At 39.7% G+C, this 21,123-nt stretch overlaps 1 protein-coding gene across 1 annotated transcript in view; it reads left to right on the forward strand.

Moving 5' to 3' along the window:
- The first annotated feature begins 11,431 nt into the window (after positions 1-11,431).
- Positions 11,432-21,123, forward strand: part of RAP1GDS1 (Rap1 GTPase-GDP dissociation stimulator 1) — a 121,927-nt gene continuing 112,235 nt past the window's right edge. Inside the window, exon 1 of the mRNA XM_043438461.1 lies at positions 11,432-11,563. Coding sequence (XP_043294396.1) covers positions 11,560-11,563 — 4 coding nt within the window. The 5' untranslated portion in view covers positions 11,432-11,559. The remainder of the gene's footprint in view (positions 11,564-21,123) is intronic.

Below are 21,123 nucleotides of genomic sequence, written 5' to 3' on the forward strand. Positions count from 1 at the left end.
AACCTGGTTTGCTGACTTGATAATTACAAAGTGTAAATTCTAATTAATTTCCATATGAGTTTTTCATAGTCCTATCATTGTTTTGAAACCAGAAATTGGTTTATTTACCATATAAACCTGGTTCACACGCGGATTCCTTCAAGAATATGTCAGTTTATTGAAAATGTACACATAAAGAGCTATTACTAGAGTCTATGAAGGGAAAAAGGACATGAAAAAGGAGATCTGGATAGTGGATCTAGGAAGACAAGTATTATACCCATGAAATGATTAAAACTCAGATATAAAATAAAAGTTAAAGTGTCTTTTAGCACAATTAAAGAAATAGTTAATAAATTTATCATGTACATTCACATATATATATCACTTATGTATCATATATACATATAGGTTTTTACTAATTGTCATACATTTAATATGACAAAATAAATTTAATATGTACTACCAAGGTAGGCAGAATAATGTCCCTTCACCTGCAAGATGTCCATGTTCAAGTTCCTGGAATCTGTCAATCACTTAGAGATTATCATACTAAATGAAGTAAGTCAGTCAGAGAAAGACAACTATCATATGATAACACTTATATATGGAATCTTATAAAAATGGAACAAATTTTTTTTTACTTACTTAAAAAACAGAAACAGACTCACAGACATATAAAATAAACTTATGGCTACCAAAGGAGAAAACAGGGGGAGGGATAAATTAGGAGTTTGGGATTAACAGATACACACTACTTTATATGAATATAAAATAGATAAACAACAAACACCTACTGTATAGCACAGGAAACTATATTCAATATCTTGTAATAACCTATAATGGAAAAGAATGTGAAAAAGAACATATGCACATACATACATACATATATTTACATATACAATTGAATCACTTGCTGGATACCTGTAACAAATACAACATTGTAAATCAACTATATTGCAATAAAAAATAAGAAATATATTACCTTACATGGCAGTAGGGACTTTGCGGGTATGATTCAATGAAGGATCATGAGATGGGAAGATTATCTTGGGTTATTTTAGTGGGTCCACAATAATCACGAGGGCCCTTCTAAGGGAAAGAAATAGGCAGGTGAGTGAGAGGAGGAGATGTGATGGCAGACTGCAAGGAGCACACTAGCTAAGGAATGTAGGCAGTCTTGAAAAGCTGAAAAAGGCAAGGAAATTTCCTCCAGAGCCTCCAGAAGGTGGCTCAGATGGTAAGGAATCTGCTTGCAGTGCAGGAGACCTGGGTTCAATCCTGGGTCAGGAGGATCCCCTGGAGAAGTGAATGGCTACCCACTCCAGTATTCTTGCCTGGAGAATCCCATGGACAGAGGAGCCTGTCCATGGGGTCACAAAAGAGTCAGACACGACTGAGCAACTAACAAAGAGCCTCCAGAAAGGAAGGAAGCAATCCCTGATGACACCTTGATTTTAGCCCAGTGAACTCCATTTTGGATTTCTGACCTCCAGAACTGTAAGATAATAAATTTGTGTTATTTTAAGCCAATAATTTTGTGGGTAATTTGTTACAGCAGTCATGGGAAACAAATATAAGTACATTAAGCAAACTTCATTCAGTCTTTAATACTTCAGAATCTTGCCCCTCAGGATCGTCATTATGAGAATCAATTATCAGTGAACTGCAGGTAAACAGACATGCTGGTTAATGAGGCATTTCTATTCAGAAGTCTGAATAAGCTAGTTTTTGTTGAAGAAGTTTTATAAGCACTAAGAACTTAATCAGGGTTGGATGAGATTAAATTAGAATGTGTCTCCTTAAGGAAATCTTTAGGTGAATTTTAAAGTAGATAAAAGAGGACCCCTGAAAAGGACATGGAGGAGATTTCAAGAGGATCTGGAAAAATCCTACGTGGGGAAAATGGGCAATTATTGGTGATTTGGGCTACACAAAAGTATATGAAGATAGTAAGATAATCTAGTCAGAACACCTCTTTTGAATTTTACTTTTATCTAACACACCACTCTTTAAGTGCTTACATATGTTTCACAAGAGGAATGGATGGTTATGAGCCTATTGGCATAGATTATCAGATTAGCTTCCATTAACTCTGAAAAGAAAATCATTCTTAATTAGAAACAGAAGCAGATAGTTAACCTTGCCAGTGTGGAGAAGTAAGATAAAATACAGGTGTTTGTTCTTCATGTAGTATTATAGTGGAGGTGAGGTTTGGGTTGAGAAAACAGGTTATATGCGGTAATGCAATGAAAGGGAGGGAGCATGAACTTTGAGATCAAACAGACTTGGTTCAAATTCCAGCTCTACTTTTTATTGGTCCTGTGACCTTAGTCAAATTAATTAAAATATCTTGTTTCTCCATTTCCTTATCTGTAAATATCTAATTCATGTGGTTAATATTAGATGTTAGTGTTACATGAGACTTTTTGAGAACATCCCAAGATTCTCAAGAGCATCAGACTAATTTGAATTACTTCCCAGTTTTGCCTTAGGCCAGCACAGGTAGGAGCAATGGAATGTTTTCAGAGTTGGAGGATTTTTCTAGGAAGTTTGTGAGGATATGTACGTGTGTGTGGATGGGGTGGAGCATGGAGATAATTTTAGGTAGTAGAACTGAATGCCTCCATCAGAACTGAGCACCATGAGAAAAATATTCCTTAAATCTGAAATACAGTTCATGTTTTCTTCCTTTGACAGATCTATTATAATTCACAGTTTTTAAAAAGAATGAATTTGAGAGTCAGAGATACAGTGAACTCTGTCCCAAAAGGCAAAGTTAACTGCCACAGAGATAGTTAGAGGTAGACTCAGTTCAGTTCAGTTCAGTCACTCAGTTGTGTCCGACTCTGCGACCCCACGAATCGCAGCATGCCAGGCCTCCCTGTCCATCACAAACTCCCGGAGTTTACTCAAACTCATGCGCATCCAGTCGGTGATGCCATCCAGCCACCTCATCCTCTGTCGTCCCCTTCTCCTCCTGCCTCCAATCCCTCCCAGCATCAAGGTCTTTTCCAATGAGTCAACTGTTTGCATAAGGTGGCCAAAGTATTGGAGTTTCAGCTTCAGCATCAGTCCTTCCAATGAACACCCAGGACTGATCTCCTTCAGGATGGACTGGTTGGATCTCCTTGCAGTCCAAGGGACTCTCAAGAGTCTTCTCTAACACCCCAGAGGTAGACTAGGACTCAGCATTCTTGTTTCTCGAACTCTCTGCCTCTTTGGTAACATACTCAACCATCAGATCTCTCAGATCTCAGTGTTCTCAAGCCACCTATTCATTTTACTTTGGCGCAACTTTCTCATTATTATGAAACATGGAAGATAAAATGAAGTGAGAACTCAGTAAGGAGACTGTAAGCTGAGATGTCATTTTTCTGAACTGATTTCTCACTAACAACTGTTTAAGGACTGAATTAAATTTGAAGTTTACAGGAAGAAAAGGAAACATAGGTTATCCATACTTATCACATGGTCTAAAAACATACAAATGTACCAAATTCCTGCATGTCATAATAAGAATCCTAGACGCATAGCAAACTTCTAACCCCCTTTTTAATGCAACAAAATGGTAAAGGCAACTGAAATGAAAATAAACCAAATATTATTTCAAGACTAACTGAACCTATATCCTAAAGGTAGCTTTATTAAATATTGATAAATAAAATATTATAGTAATACAGAGATTCTGTCTTTTAAATTCATAAGGTTCAGAGAAGTAGAGCCAAAAAAATTATTTTAGAAACAAGGAAACTTGCTTCAAATAAAATTTTATAATATAGCATTTTTTAATCTGTTGAGGTCACCCAAAATCGAAGGTATTTTCCCTCAGCATTTTTAATCTACATATTATTGCAGTGGGGTTTGAGTCGGAGAGGCTTAAATTTGACTTCTGCTTATTTTATTTATTAGTTGTCGATTCTAAGTTCAATTATTTAACCTCTCTCAACATGTTTCATCATTTGTAAAACTGAGATATTAATAATACCTTACCCTTAGTACTGTTGTATTATTTAAAATAAACAATCCTAAACAAATCTAATGTTTAGATTAGATTAAACCTTTACCACCAAACCTATACTGCTTCCTTAGTATTTCTCAAGACTATCCTTTACTCCCTGTCCCTACTGCTTCTATTTTAGTTTAGGTCACATCTGGAATATTGCACTAGGCTCCCACCCTCTAGCCTAGACCTCATTCTTAGACATTTTCCACTTTGCAGCTACTCAAATATAAATTTCACTATGTCATTTTCAAACTTCAAACCCTCCCTACTGCCCTCAGGTTAATGCCCTCAGGATTATACCCTCAGCCATCAAGGCCCTGTAAGAACTCACCCCTCTTTCTTGTCCAATTTTATTTCATGACCTTCTCCCGTTCCCCACGTCTGTGCATATCTCACTCTAGCCATGAACTGCTTACAGTTCAAATTCTCGTCTCCTTGTCCATGTACATAAAATAAAGCCTTTTGATTCCTTGACCTGTTTCTCCTTCAGGTCTCTGCTTGATGGCATCTTTTAAAGGAATCTCTCCACAATAGGGTTAAACGTCCTACCTATATCCTCCCACACTACCCCTTCCAGTTTTCTTATAGCTCTGGACTCCACTTGCCTGTCTCTGCCACTGCGCTCCTGGAGGGCCAAAACTCTCATTCCCTGCTGTGTACCTAACTCCTAGACAGACTGTCACATACTCTGGTTAAGTATTGCTTTCTTTAATCTACTACTTCTTCTCTGGCCCCTATATTGTTATCACTACGTTCCATTTCTCGGAAACTTTCAGTGGCTCTTATTTCTTACCTTATCAAGTTCAAATTCCTTCACTTGGCTATTTTAGGCCCTCACAATCGGTCCCTCTTACTACAATTTCAATCTTATTTCTCAGTATGCCCTAACATGATCTTTTTTATGGTCTAATGAACATGACATATGTGTGCCCTAGCTCATACTGTTTCTCTCTCAGGATAGATTCCTTCTTCCAATAATATCTTCAAATATCCATTCACATCCTTATGGAGCAAGCTTTGACTTCTTTGACTAGATTTCTTTATATGTTGATACAGACTTAGGCAATTTTCTAATAGGAAGAAACTTCAAAAAGTTGACTGTTCCTACTCTAGTTTTGCATGCTGCATACATATATCTACCTCTGAGAGCACCTAACAGAATGCTGAGCTCAGAAGAGATGCTCAAAAACTGATTGAAAGCATTTTGTTCCATCTAATATATATATAAATATACATATATATATTATTGGCTTCCCAGGTAGTTCAGTGGTAAAGAACCCCCCTGCCTAATGCAAGAGACATAAGAGATGCAGGTTTGATCCCTGGGTCCAGAAGATCCCCTGGAGGAGGAAATGGCAACCCACTCCAGTATTCTTGCCTGGAGAATCCCATGGACAGAGGAGCCTGGCGGGCTACAGTCCATAGGGTCGCAAAGAGTCGGACACAACTGAAGCAGGCAGGCACATATATATATTATATATTATATAAATATAATTTATATATTATATATATTTGTATAAATATAATATAATGTATATAAATATACATGTGTATACACACATACAATATACATAACAATATTATATATTTATATATAATATATATTATATACATATAAAAATGCATATATGTATATATACATATATGTGTATATAATTATAAATATATATAATTGCATATAATTTCTATCATATAAATTAGTATTATATAAAATTATATATTATATAAATATATACAGACACATATATGTGTATATATATACACACATACAATCTAGGCTTATGATTGTTTGCAATAGGTAGACATTGATAATTTTAAGTGACAGACTATGAAAAAAGAAAATTCATCAGATGTAGAAAACAGTCTTGAACTGCAAGGAGATGTAGAAAATGGTCTCGGACTTCAAGGAGATCAAGCCAGTCAATCCTAAAGGAAATCAGTCCTGAATATTCATTGGAAGGACTGATGCTAAAGCTGAAACTCCAATACTTTGGCCACCTGATGCAAAGAACTGACTCATTGGAAAAGACTCTGATGCTGGGAAAGATTGAAGGCGGGAGGAGAAGTGGACGACAGAGGATGAGATGGTTGGATGGCATCACCAATTCGATGGACATGAGTTTGAGCAAGCTCCAGGAGTTGGTGTTGGATAGGGAAGCCTGGCATGCTGCAGTCCATGGCATCACAAAGAGCCGGACACAACTGAGCGACTGATCTGAACTGAGAAAATGGTTAATAGATTAAGTAAATGAGAGGAGAGGGGAATAGGGTTACAGTAAGCTAGGATTGACATTTCAGTTGGTCAACCTGGATGAGCCTAACCTCACTGCGGCCTTTTAAAACTAGAGTTTAGGCAGGAGACTGTTCACTGCTAAATCATTTTATTTTTCATCACTGCACAGTTTAGTTAACCACTCCAGTGAAATTCCCTTAAATGTTACTCAGAGCATCATGGTGAAGAAGCAGCAATCAGTTCCCTATTATTCTTTTAAAGAACATTCTCTCTCTTTTCCTACTTCTTCTTGCTCTGTCCCTCCCAGTACATTTTCTTTAGAGAATCTACATCAACTTCTAACCTCTTGACGTTTACATGGATCAATAAGGTAAGCTTTGTTATAAACCCTGTCAAAATACAGTGCTCTGACCCTTTCTAATAAACATTTTTCTTGATACTTCTTCTCACCTGCCCCCATCCCAATAATAATTAGCTACCCAAATAAATCTGTGACACTTCGTAAATATATAGATATTTCTAGATAGAATTTCTTCCTTTATTTTGTAGTAGGCATAATCAAATCCTGAGCATTGCTTTACCTGGAACATGAGAACTAGTAGATTTATTCTGGAAAACTATTTTGACATCAGAATAATATTTATGGGATTAATGACTGGAAGCTTCATCAAAGCAATTTTTCTAATGTGTAAGTTTTTTGAAAGCAGGGACTATAGTTTATTTTTTATCCCTAACGCCTATTATAGTGCCTGATACATAGTTGGCATTCAGTGTCTCTATTAACTGAATGAGTGAATGAATTAGTACAAAAACTAGTCCCTACCATTTAGAAGACTCATACTTTAAGAAAGAAGCAACACAGATAGCAGCTGTCATCATCATCATCATCAATATTTATTGAATAACTTATTTTACTTGGTCAAGTGCTGGAGTTTATAAAAAGAATAATAATACCATTCTTACTCAACTTTAAGACAAAAGCTCTGAGAGCATGAAAAGACTATCATTTATAATACAGATTTTTATTGAGCACTTTCTGTATGCTAGCATCGTTCTGGCACTGAGAATATAATGGCAAATAAGACAGACAAAAATCCCTGTCCTTGAGGAGCTTAAATTTAGATGGGAGTGACAGCTCATAAACAAAATATATATTATTTTAGTGGTAAGTGGATAGGAAAAAATATGGAAGTGGAGCTAGTGTTGAAAGTTTAGATGGAATGGCTAGGGAAGGCCTCATGTAGATAACATTTGAATAAAATGATAAAGAAAGTAAGGACATGAGAAAAATGTTACTTTCATATGAGAGGAGAAGATGAGGAAGGGGAGCTAGTGTGAGTGTGAAAGAGGTAGGTGTTATACCAGCCCACATCTGCATGTAGCAGTCAGTATTGGGTCTCATGGGGGCTTCCCCTGCGGCTCAGTGGTAAAGAACCTGCATGCAATGCAGAAGATTTGCAGGAGATGCAGGTTCAATCCCTGGGTTGGGAAGATCCCCTGGAGAAAGTAATGGTAAGTTGCTCCAGTATTCTTGACCCGAAAAATTCCGTGGAGAGAGGAGTCTGGCGCGCTGCCATCCATGGGGTCGCAGAGTCAGACATGACTCAACAGCAGCAGCAGCTGTCACCCAGCAGTGCACTGGGCCTCACTGTATGCAATACGCAGGGACAGCCCAACGGCTTTAACTCGTGGGGTGCTGAGGGGATGGTTTGTGGATTCAAGCAGAACAAGGGAGGCACTTAAACTAGTGTCAGGTGGGTGATCACAAAACTGCTTCAGCTGCTTTTGCAGGTTTCAATCTATGCATCCACACAAAAGATAGAAGATGTTCTTAGAAATTACTGTAATATATAACTACAAATGGAAGAAGCATGGAAAAGCAAAGCAAGTGAACTTGAGAATCTGGAAGAGATTAATGTAGGTTAAAGAAAGAGAGAGGGGCAGAGAATGAGGAGCAGCAACACAAAAGCCCCAGGGTGGTCTTCTGGAAAGGTCCAAAACGAAAGTGGAACATGGTAGGGTGTATGTGTGTGTAGCTTGCATTGGTGTGTTATGGATTGAATCATGTTCCCTGCAAATTTACATGTTGAAGTCCTAGCCCTCAGTATATCAGAATGTGACCTTATTTGGAAATAGTGTCACTGCAGGTATAATTAAAGATGAGGTCAGATTAGAGTAGCTGGGCCGCTAATCGAAAATGACTGGAGTGCTCATAAAAAAGAAAAATTTCAAGAGACATGCCGTGTGAAGGATGGAGATACATGAGCACGAGCCAAGAAATCACTGGAGGCTAGGGGAGGTCTGGAAGAAATCTTTCTCCAGTGCCTTCACAGTAAGCATGGCCCTGCCCACACTTTGATTTCAGACTTCTGGCCCCTAGAACTGTATGAAAATACATTCCTGTTATTCTAAGCCAAGAAGCTTGTGGTACTTAGGAAATTAATTCAAGCCTGTAAGACTATTTTGAGGTAACCAGCAAGAGCATTTTTATATCACAGAAAGGGAAGTAGTGTACAAGGAGTGAAGTGCCTGACCATCTCGGGCAACAGAAAAGTTTGTGTTTCTGTTTTTTGTGTTTTTTTTTTTTGCCAAAGCAGGCAGCTTTTATACACCTTTCAGAGAAAGACTTCTTTCTGAGAAAACAGGGACTCAGACTTGGGATAGCAAGGGTTCTTGACCTTGAATTATCTCTCTCTGGCAATAAGGATGCCATCTATACTCCTGATTGTTGTTCACTCAAGTTGTGTTCCACTCTTTGCGACCGGACTGCAGCACTCCAGGCTACCTTGTCCTTCACTATCTCCTTGAGTTTGCTCAAATTCATGTTAATTGAGTCGGTGATGCTATCTAACCACTTCGTCCTCTGCTGCCCTCTTATTTTGCCTTCAGTCTTTCCCAGTATCAAGGTCTTTTCCAATGAGTCGACTCTTCACATCAGGTGGCCAAGTACTGGAGCTTCAACTTCAGCATCAATGTCCTTCCAACAAATATTCAGGATTGGTTTCCTTTAGGATTGACTGGTCCTTCTGATATATAGAGGACGTCTCATATGGGAAATTTACTTCATGCTTTCAGGGGAACAAATGATCACAGTGGTCTTTTTGCACTGGATGTTTCTCAACCATAATTTCAAATAATAAGTACGCCATAGTAGCATATTTAAAGGGAAGTCTGCCCTGCACCCCGTCAGTAGCGCTTAGAACAGTGCCTGACACCTGGGAAGCACTCGGTAAACGTTACCCGCTTTTGTTATTCAATATTATTGCCTTTACTTATTTGAAGTCCTTTAAGCAGTCAATAAGTAACAGCTTTTGTTAGTGCTTCTTCGCATCAACAGCTGAAGGACCATTACAACCGAGAGAAATGAAAATAATTTTACATATTCCCCTCACCCGGAATTAGGGCTGAGAGGCAGAGGTGACCAAGCCTGAAAAAAAAAAAAAGCAGCAGCCAAAAAAGTCTAATAGTTGTGACTTCTGTTGTTACATTGTATTTTCTTGTTTTACCAAACATCTCTCTTTTTACTTATCATGTTTCATTTTTGTTTTAGAAAATTTGACCTCTGCTCAACAAGTTACAAGGGCTTCCCTGGTGACTCTGGTAAAGAATCCACCACCCCAGGAGATGGAGGTTCTATTCCTGGGTCTGGAAGATCCCCTAGATAAGGAAACGGCGATCCACTCCAGTATTCTTGCCTGGGAAATCGCATGGACAGAGAAGCCTGGCGCCCTATGGTCCCTGGTGTTGCAAAGAGTTGGACACGACTTAGCGACTGAACAAGTTACAAGACCTATTTTGACTTGTGTGGTATCAGTTATACAAATAGAAACTGAGCTGATTTTAAAGGGGCCACGTGTGAAGAGGGGGCTTTTTCTCAACAGTGAATATAAAAAGTGGAAAAAGGAAAGCAATTTCCATTTAGCTATTCATCATCTCTCATAGGTTGTGCTGCTTGACTGCGCCCTTTCCCCTGCAGGACTACAGTTGCTGCTGCCTCGGGAGAGCGACCAGGTTCCTCAACCCAACCACCAAAGTGGGGTCAGGGAACAACCAGAGCGGCGAAATAGGTCCCCCGCCCCGCCTCCTCTCCCAGGGCAGAGAAGCGAAGACCAGCCTCCGCGCCGCGCGCATGCCCAGTTGGGAGGGCGCCCTCACTAGGGACCGCGAGGCTCAGGTTTTCCCAGCTGTTGGGGAGGTGTGGGGAGCAGGCGGCGGCCTCGCGGACCCAGGAAACTCCGACCGATGTATCCTGAGGGGCCGCAGGCAACTCTGCGGACTTTTTAATTTTCCTTGTGCCTGCCGCGATCAAAGGGAGCCGAGCACATCCCGGCAGGGTGGCGCCCACGGCCAGGGCACCCTAGTCACATAGCTTTTCAGGTGTCCTCCGGGGAACGGAAGGCCGCACTCCTCTGGAAGGAGAACAACACTTTTCTGAAGAAATCCCGGGACGGTCACTCCTCTCGTTTGCCGAACCTTTTTTTTTTAAACTGGCCACAGACAAGACAGTCCTAATGCTGAGCGCCCTCCCAGCGGCCGCCTCCTTGCTTTGTGCCCAGCGGGCCCACAGGCTGCTCTGAAAACGGGCGTTCTCAGGTATCTGTCTCCAGAGTCAATGGCCTCATGGCCAGGACGTCCATCCCACCTTCATTGCAGGACGTCCGCTTTACTTCCCGACCACCCTCCGGGTCTAAGAAGGCCCAGCGTCTCCTCCTTCGGGAAATTCCCGCCGGTGCACCTAGACTGCCCCGAAATGAGCACGGGCCCGTTTTCCGGGTGTGGGTTTGCGGGGGTCATAGTAGAGAGCCAGGTGTAGTAGCCCGGGCTCAGCGTCCCGGCGCCCAGCCTCTGAAGGCTCACCCTCGGCCCCTCGGGCGGCCGCCATCAAGCCGCCGCCGCAGCTGCAGCCGGCCCGCAAACACACGCCCACCCGCACGCTCGGATTCTCTGGCCCGGGGCGGCTGGAGGCGGGGGAAGGACGCACTGAGCATGCTCGGTGGGGAGGGCGGGGCGCTCTCGGACGGCGCGTCGGGGCGGGCGCTCCTCCGGCTGGGCTCGGCGCCTCCGCCGCCCGCCCGCCCGCTCGCTCGGAGCCGCGCCCGCCGCAGGCTGCGCCCGCCGCGCCCGCCCCGCCCCGCCCCGCCCCGCCCCCCGCCGCTCGTCCCCGCCGCGGCCGCGCCGTCTGCAGCAGCAGCAGCGGCAGCTGCTCCTCCCCGGCGGCCGCCCCCCGCGGGTCCCTCCCTGGCTGCGGGAGAGACCGAGGTAGACGGAGGACACAGCGCCGCGCCGCCCGCACCGGAGACCTTCGCCTCGCCCTGCCGGCTCCTCACCCTCTGGGAGGAACATGGGTAAGTCATCCTTCCTCCCCCGTCATCGCCTGACATATTTCTCTTTCTCGGTGTGTTGCAGGGTGGGAAGCATTTCTCGCGCAAAGTTGCCGGATTTCTCATTTCCACGGGTGTGAGGCAGTGGCTCTTCCTCCGGGGAGAGTCGGCGCACGCGGAACGCACGCCGGGTCCGCGAACTGGGAGGGTGCCGAGTGCGGGGTGGGGTCGGGCCGCGGGGCCGGACCGCCGCCCGGCTCTCGGGCACCTCGCTGCCTAGCCTCCCCTCCTCCATTCTTCCTGCCCGAGCCGGTGCTCGGGCACCACGGAGCCTGCCTCGCGGGCTCGCAGCCGCTGCCCCTTCGCGTTTCCTTTCCCCGGCGGCTGCTGGGCTGGAGGCTCGGGTCGGACGGCCAGAAAGACCACTTCACCCAACTTCCCTGCCAGGGCGACCTTTCCCCACTGTGGGGACTGCTCATCCCAAGGCGAGGAGGTGTGAGCATGTAGTTTGTGGGGGAGATTTTACAACCTGCACGGGAATTATATTTGTTGGGGGAGAGCGGACAGTCTCATAGGTTGAAAGGATGACTTGTCAGAGGCCACGAGGAACGTGAGGAAGGATGGATAGAGCCCGCTAGCTGTTGAGTTAGTGTTGAGTGGCTATAATGTAGCAGTATTCCTGCGCTCAACCCGCTTTCTTGGTTCCTTCGCCTGTCTACTGTAGTGGGAAACTGCACCCTGTAACATGGTACCGAACTTACATGTTAGTTATCCTTCCGGCTTTCTTTGCCGAAATCTACATAATCTGATTTTAGTTATTTTTTTTGTTGATGTCAAGAGTTTTGGATATTTAAAAGCAAGTATCTTTTATAAAAGTGCATGTAATTTATCCTATTTTTTTTTTCACAGTATACTTAATTTTGAAGTTCAGTAATTGCAAAAACGTCTCATGGATACTGTAATGTAATTAAAAGACCAAAGTTTTTTTTTAAAATGCTAGCAATTTGGAATGCCATGCTTCTCCAAGTTCCCCAGTTTGTTTCCATTCCTGTCTATTATAGTTTCCTCTTTTTAAAATTTGCTACATTGGCATATGTCAACTCGGACTTTTCCCACCCCTTCCCCGCAAGTTATTTTAAGCTTCAGATGAGTGTGGTCCTTTCATCTGTCAATGCAGTACTCAGCACGTCCAGAGTTAGGTCATGGCAACTCAGAATCTTCAAAGAAGTGTCTAAATCTAGAAATGGTGTGGATGGAGCTTACTTGAAAAGCAAATGCTCCAGGCTCTGATTCAGACCTTTGGCTGTGTATCAGGAAGAGGTCATTGTTACAAGAGAAGGTGGTATGAATGAAAAATGAATCTAAGACCCAGAATTTTATTTTCACTTGTTCAATTTTTTCCTTTTTAATGTCCTACTGGTATGCTGAACAGATTTCTGTAAAAATTGGGTGTTCCATTTATATGTACCTAGCGTTTCCCTGGGAGTAGAATATTAGTTCAGATTATTGGAGGCATAGTTTGTCTTTCCCTTGAACAGAACAAAATTTTTCTTGTTAATTATAGGCCACAAGTTTGGCCTATAAACTATATTTCACCATGTTTCAAGCTGAGCTAATAAAAATCTGTTTAAAATTTTAACTTGCATGTTGAATCAGTACCATTTCACTGGAAAAAAATTAAATTCTATTGCAATACTACTAAAAAAATACTTTAATTAAAAATAATCTTGAAATCTTGAATGTTATTACTTGATTTCAAAGAAAGTTAAATCCATTCCTCATTTGAAGCTTCTCAGGTATACTCTGACTAAATTACTGTCTTCTCATATCATTCTGTTTGTACCTTGTTGGAAGCTTTTTAGCTCTTACATAATCAGCTTTATAATGGAGTTGTTTATGTGTGTGTGTTGTGCGTTTAGTCATGTGTTCCAGAAGATGAAAATTGTGTCTTATTAATTTTTGGGTCCTCCACAGTGCTTTCCACATAGTAGGTATTCAGTAAATCTTTGAATTAACTGTTGAACTGGAAACCCATCTATTATTGTGAACTTGTGAACCTGTAAGTATGGACTCTGACAACGTTTGACTTGGTAGATGTTAGGGAGGTAATGGAGGTGTGAAGGAAGTGGGAACAGAGAAGTATAATTACACTATGATTGCTCTTCTCTCTTTCTCAAAAAAAAAAGTTGAGCTGTCTTAAGAAGTATGGGTTTTGGAGCAGCCACCAGGCAAGCTATTTCTTTCTACATTGCTGTCTTCAGTGGTATGGCGGTTTAGTTTGTGATCAGTAGGTACATATAATAATGTAAAACTGAAAGCTTGGGAAGCAATTTTATATTCTAAGCCAAGGAAGTTATTGTAGCAATTCATACATACATAAGGGGTATACTGGTTACTGGTAGGGCAAAAAAATCACTTATTAATGTCTTTTCAAGAAATATATAGGTGGTTTAAAAAAAATCTTGTGGCAGTGATTTTCTCCATAACAAACTGAAGGAAACTTCTTATGTGGTCTTATGGATCTTGGCTGTTATTTTATGTATATATTAAAATTCAATGTATACTTCATATTTGAATATCAACCACATGTAATATACTACAGGAGGATAAAGATTAATAAAACATTTTTAAAGTTTCTTATACTCTTAAGGAACAATATGATACATACACAGATAACTGTAATAGAAATAAAGTATGAGTGATACAGAAGACCTTTTTTTTTTTTTTAATTTTTTTATTAGTTGGAGGCTAATTACTTCACAACATTTCAGTGGGTTTTGTCATACATTGATATGAATCAGCCATAGATTTACACTTATTCCCCCATCCCGATCCCCCCTCCCACCTCCCTCTCCACCCGATTCCTCTGGGTCTTCCCAGTGTACCAGGCCGGAGCACTTGTCTCATGCATCCCACCGGGCTGGTGATCTGTTTCACCATAGATAGTATATGCTGTTCTTTTGAAACATCCCACCCTCGCCTTCTCCCACAGAGTTCAAAAGTCTGTTCTGTATTTCTGTGTCTCTTTTCTGTTTTGCATATAGGGTTATCGTTACCATCTTTCTAAATTCCATATATATGTGTTAGTATGCTGTAATGTTCTTTATCTTTCTGGCTTACTTCACTCTTACAGAAGACCTTAATATGATTTATACTTTCCGACGATGGAGAGAAGTTTTCAGAAAAATGATGTTATTTGAACCAGTATTTCGTTAAGCTTCTGAAAGATAGAAATGGAGACGGTTAATCAGGATGGGAGTGGAGGGAAAGAAATGACGTAAATGAAGATACAGTGGTAGGAACATTCAGACTTTCAGGATATGATTAAATAATCATGTTTGGCTACAGCAAAAGGTAAGGAAATAGTGGGTGACAGAGATGAAAAAGTATTAACAGGTAAGGAACAGATAATGAAGGCCTCTAATGTCAAGCTGAAGTTGTTTTTGGACTTAACTTGTCCTTTGAGGGACTGTTAAACATTTTATGCAGTTAAGTATTGGAGCACATTGTGGTTTAGGAAAATTAATTTGTTAATTGAGTGCAGGATGGATTGGATGAGAAACTAGAGAATGGTTAAGAAGGCGGTTGCAGTTGGGTGAAAATATGTACTAGCCTGAACCAGGCTATGGCAGTAGGAATAGAATGTGGCACATAAAGAATATAGAGTTAAGAAAGGAGTCCTACATTATTACATGGGAATACTGAGAATGTGGGATCTATTAAATATATATTCAGTCCATTGGAAGAGGCCACATGAATGGTCAGTTTTGCACCTGATGGACTATTTAGCTTTTCCTTTAGCTTCTCTACTTCTTGATGACAAGGATTCTCATACTAGGTTTTGAAATACATTTCTAACACTAGTGTATCACACGTGGAGCTGGCAGTAAAAATTTGTTGACTGACCAAAACTGGGTAAAAAATATATAATGGTTATTTTAACTCTCAAGAAAGGATTTGATCTTGATACCTGAAAATTACCCACCAATATCCTGAGATAATATTTGAAGTTAGGTAGGAGGATGAGAGCCAACAAAGAAAAAGAAGAGAATATGTCCAAGGTAAGAGTCTTGAGGAATGCCTCATCCTTAGGAAAAAAGAATGAAATGATTTGACACTGAAAAAGACTGTAATAGGTAGGAGTGAAAGACTAGTATTGGTTGATTTCAAGAATGAAAGGTCAATGACTGCTGCTTCAGAACAGTGAGTAATAACGACTGAGAAAAGGCTCCAGGTTCATGTAGTTTGGTTAGGGTATTACCTCTGGTTAAGTATTTTCTAAAAAGCATCTTTATGAGGAATGATAGATTTGGAGGTCACCTGTAAAGGCTAAGTGGACAATGAACAGAATAAGTAGAAACAGAGTTCAATATATTTAGTAAGTAGTATGGTATTCCTTGCCCTGTTGTAACATCTATAAGTAAGCGTGTAAACATTTTTTAAATGTCTCACATTGCATGGAATGACACGTGCTAATTTTTGGCTAACCAAAGTTTGTAATCTCACCATAGTGCCTCACATTTCTTTGACATTCTATGTTTTATGTCTCTGTGACTTAGTATAGTACCCTTTTTATTTTTGCAATATCTGTCATGTAGAGTGAGTTTAGAAATGGTTTTGTATTTTACGTGACATTTTGCATCAAAGATACTCTACTGATGAATGGTTTTATCACTTTATTTACTGTTAGTCTTTGTGAATTTGGGGTTTCTCTAGTTATATGTATGCCTCTAATTATACTCTTAGCTCATGGAGTTTTTCTCTGTGTATAAGCCTTATGGATAAGTCTTTTTTTTTTTTTGGCTTGCATTTCTAAGTCTAGGAATAGGTTCATAGAAAAATAGTTAATATTGGTACTTTTACTTGTTCTTTACAAGTCACAGTAGAGCACTAAAATATTTTTGTAAGTTTGTAATCACTAAAAATTTATTGTTTTAAAAGAGCATATATACTGACTAGTTCAGTAATTTTTCTTATGTTGGCTTTATGTCTGTTTTGTATATACACCCCCCCCCCTTTTTTTGTATATGGGAGAGGGCTAGATTTATTATCCTTGGTAGAGTCATATTCTGAAATCTATAGTACTACTATTGAGAAAGTCGTAATAGCCTTAATTCACTTTGAGAACCATAATTTTAATTTTCACAGCAGAATATTCAAGCCTTTAGGTACTTTTAAGGAAATGCTAGTGCTCTCTCCGGAGACTCCAGATCAGCTGAATTGAATCAGGTGATTCTGGCATTATTGGTAGCACCAGCCATAAAGAATTATGTAAATTTTTAATATCCACTCATGAACATCAGAAGAAATGGAGAAGGAAGAGCCACTCCTTTGTCAACTCTGTGTTAATTTCAGATAATCAAATGTTCAGATAACTGATAAAGAAAAAATTTAAAATGCTTTCCTAGACGTTTAACTTGACAAATAGCTCTTTCTTATGGAGAGAAGAGCAAAAAAGATACCAGAGTAGCTTATAAAATCTTTTTTGGTTCTGAAATTCTATGATACTTTGAAACTAAACTTTCAGATATGCTCAGTATCATGGATATTTAAGCTATGTTATCGTCCCTGTATAATTTGTTTCTCTTTATTGTTCAAGGGGCAATGTCTACTTGAGGTAAAAATTTCAGAGTATAAACCAGCTTGTTCAGTTCAGTTGAGTTCAGTCGCTCAGTCATATCCAACTCTTTGCAACCCCGTGAATTGCAGCACACCAGGCCTCCCTGTCCATCACCAACTCCCGGAGTTCACTCAAACTCATGTCCGTCGTGTCAGTGATGCCATCCAGCAATCTCATCCTCTGTCGTCCCCTTCTCCTCCTGCCCCCAATCCCTCCCAACATCAGGGTCTTTTCCAATGAGTCAACTCTTCGCATGAGGTGGCCAAAGTATTGGAGTTTCAGCTTCAGCATCAGTCCTTCCAATGAACACCCAGGACTGATCTCCTTTAGGATGGACTGGTTGGATCTCCTTGCAGTCCAAGGGACTCTCAAGAGTTTTCTCCAACACCACAGTTAGCTTTGTCTAAATAGGTGACCTAAAATACCATTACCCATGCTGGCTAAGATATAGATGCTGAATTCAAATGGCAGAGTAATTCAGTGCATCTGTTTATACAGGTTTTGATGGTAGAAGCATTCCAGGAGTTAAAGCTGAGAATTCGGATAGTGATAAATGGGAATAGTTAAATTGAGCTGCTAGCCGTAATTGGCTATACTTATAAATTCCAAAGTCTTTCTGACTTATTGTTCACATAATTAATTTTTTCCTTATCATTCTATATCTGATCCCTTCTCTAAATGCTCTTTTGCTCAATTTTGTTCCTGTTTTTGGCTTCAGCTACTATATATGCTGTTGGTGCCTAAAAATACATCTTTTTAACTAACAGATTCTTAGACATCCCTATGTGCATAGTTAATTCAGACTCATTGAGTTCAAAACTGAATTCATTATGTAATTTTTAATAATGATAACCAGAAGTGTGTTGATTAATGTTTCACCAGAAACCCTTCTCCAAAAAAGCTCTGATTTGTGGTGGTTGATTTCCTGTGAATGCATAGTTGGGAAGAAATGAGATGCAGCATACCAATATGATGATATCTACCATCTAGACATAATAGCTGCCTGAGCACAGATGATGATAAAATGTGGTAAGGTAATTAAGTAGTGATGACTTTTGAGTGTGAATAACTTTGATTTAGTGTAACTTACTTAGTTTTAAGTTTATGAAATTTAAATAACTGTCTCACAAAATTCCTAAAAATTTAATTTTCATGTGTCATGGGCTGGTGCATGGAGGCCCCGCAGTACACCTTTGAATTAATAATTATCATTTATTGTTGTTGTTCAGTCTCTCAGTCATGTCCAACTCTTTGTGACCCCGTGGACTGCAGCACGCCAGGCTTCCCTGTCCTTCACCATCTCCTGGAACTTGCTTAGTCTCCTGTCCGTTGAGTCGGTGATGCCATCCAACCATCTCATCCTCTGTCATCTCCTTCTTCTCCTGCCTTCAATCTTTCCCAACATTAGGGTCTTTTCTAATTTACTACCATTTGTTAAGAATTACTAGTGTCAGTTACCATGTTAAACCTTACGTTTTTTTCTCATATTTTTAAAGTCAGTTTTAATCTCTTCAATAGTTCTATGAAGTGGGCGACACTGTTCCCATTTTACTGACTCAAAGAATTACACAATTTATCCAAGGGGACAGAACCAAGTCTCTAAAATCCTTAAGAGTGATTCTTACATTTGTTAAAAAAAAAAAAAAAATTACTGGGCTCACCCTCAGAAATTCTGATTCAGTAGATGTGGGGTGGGCCAAGAATTTGCCTTGTCAAGACATTTCCCAGATGCTGCTGCACTTTGAATTGCATCTCCATAGAGCAGAAGTCTGCAGACTTTTTACATTAAGAACTAGATGGTAAGTATTTTAGACTTTGCAGGCCATGAGGCAAAATCAAAAATATTATTAATACATAGATAAGAGTGAAAATACATATGCGAGAAAGCAAATACCCACAAAATTTTTTTTGACTGCGTTCAGACTATAGCATGAATTGAACATGATTTATTGTAATACAGATCTCCTAATGAAAATATTGTAATTCTTTTTGAGGTAGCAATTTCATTTAATTGGGATTCACAGTTACCCTGTCATCAAATTTGATTGCAGTTGTTCATTTGTTAATGCAGGTCTGTAAAGGCATCTAACTGATTTTGTCTTGGAAATGTGTTCACACAGATAGGTGACACCAAATGCTGCTGTCAGTCATGGGCACGTGATCTTCGCGTTCATATTAGTTGTATGGAAGGCATTTATAGAGTGCTTTTAGATTCTCTTTATTATTTGCTATTTAGTATGCTGTTCACATTGCAGATTAACCAGTTGAAAGTTAGAGGCTCCTTGATTACATAGTTAAATGGGTTTTGATATATGAAAGTTTCTTTTGCGCTTGCAGTGAAGTCTGAAAAAGACTGCTGGAACTATAGTTTGAACTTACATAATATGTCTGTAGCAAATTTATATATGCATGGAGATCTTGTTTTTAATTTTGACAGCAAAAGGAGTATATAAAGCAGATTAATGGTTATTTGTGATTTGAAAAATGTTGTCAAAATGACTTAACATAGTATGTTTTGCATATAAGTACTATTTTGCCTAGACTTTCAGGTCAAATTCAAGGAAACGTTATCAATCTGCAGCAAAATACAATTTCCAAAGGTATTCATTGTTTAATAATGGTTGAAGGCTTTTCTTTTTGTTCAGAAATTTCAGTCTCACTGTTGAGCTTGGGGGAAAAAAAAACCTCACAATAAAACCATACAATTGCTAAGCCCATAAGCTGTTGTGTGGTAAGGCAAGTTAGGATATTCAGCTTCTATTTTTTATCAAAGTAGAAACAACTGACAGTGGTTAAATCTTTAGGAGTGAATGAAGTTGATGGTATTAGTTCAATAATACATTTTAGTTTAAAGTGTTTTCCCATAAAATAACTGCTGATGAATAATATAATAAAGAAACATAGGCTTTATATACCTTATTTTCACAAACTTTATAAATTTATTCTACTAAGCCTTTTACTGTTTCTCACATGTTTTTATCACCATCAGTTGTTACACATCTTAGTAGCTTCCACCTTAGGTTGTACTGAGTTAATGTTTTCTCAGTTTGAAAAATATTTTTGCCTGTTGTATGCAGTCTTTACAGACGGCCAATCCTTTAGTCACTTCATGTTCATCACTGCCTTTTCGAAAATAAGAACACTATGCAGTATCTCAATTATCTGCTAATTTATCAAGAATCAAAGAAAACCTTTCAAAATTATTTGCCTTGTCTTCTAATTGAATATTGATATTGAATTGAATATTGAATATTGCTCCCAGTGCTTTTACCGTAGCTGTCTTACCGAAAGACTATTCTTAAACATGTTTTCCCCCCTCTGCAAATGTTTCTTTGGTTGCTGTAGTCAAAATGCAGTTTAATTAACACACCACGAGTAAATAGCTTTCTCTGGTTAACTAACAGGTGCACCACTCGGAAACTTAACTTTGTTTGCAAATTCATTTTCACTTTTTATTTTTGTGAAGAAACTCTGCTACAATGAAGTACTTTGTTTTATGTTTTCTGATTCCTCTGATTAATTTGCTCTGAATTATGAATATGATGGATACTTAGTCTGGTTATATAGACATATGTTAAATTTTTCTAGTGTAGCTGTAGTGTCATTGTGTGATACAGTGGTTTGCCATCTAATTCAGTAGCAGAATAACCCATGTGCCCCTTAAAACATTAAAAGCATATTTGAAGTATAGTTTTCTCTTTTTGTTTTGATGTGATTGCTGTTGTTGAGTTGGTAAGTTGTGTCCAGCTCTTTTGCAGCCCTATGGATTGTAGTCCACCAGGCTCCTCTGTCCATGGGATTTCCCAAAAAGAATACAGGGGTGGGTTGCCATTTCCTTCACCAGGGGATCTTCCCAACCCAGGGATCAAACCTGCATGTCCTGCATTGGCAGGTGGATTCTTCACCACTGAGCCAGCTGTGAAGCCCTTCGATGTGATGGTCAAAGTGAAATGTTGTGGTATTG

This window comes from Cervus canadensis, chromosome 19 (assembly GCF_019320065.1).
Source record: "Cervus canadensis isolate Bull #8, Minnesota chromosome 19, ASM1932006v1, whole genome shotgun sequence".
Lineage (NCBI taxonomy): Eukaryota > Metazoa > Chordata > Mammalia > Artiodactyla > Cervidae > Cervus > Cervus canadensis.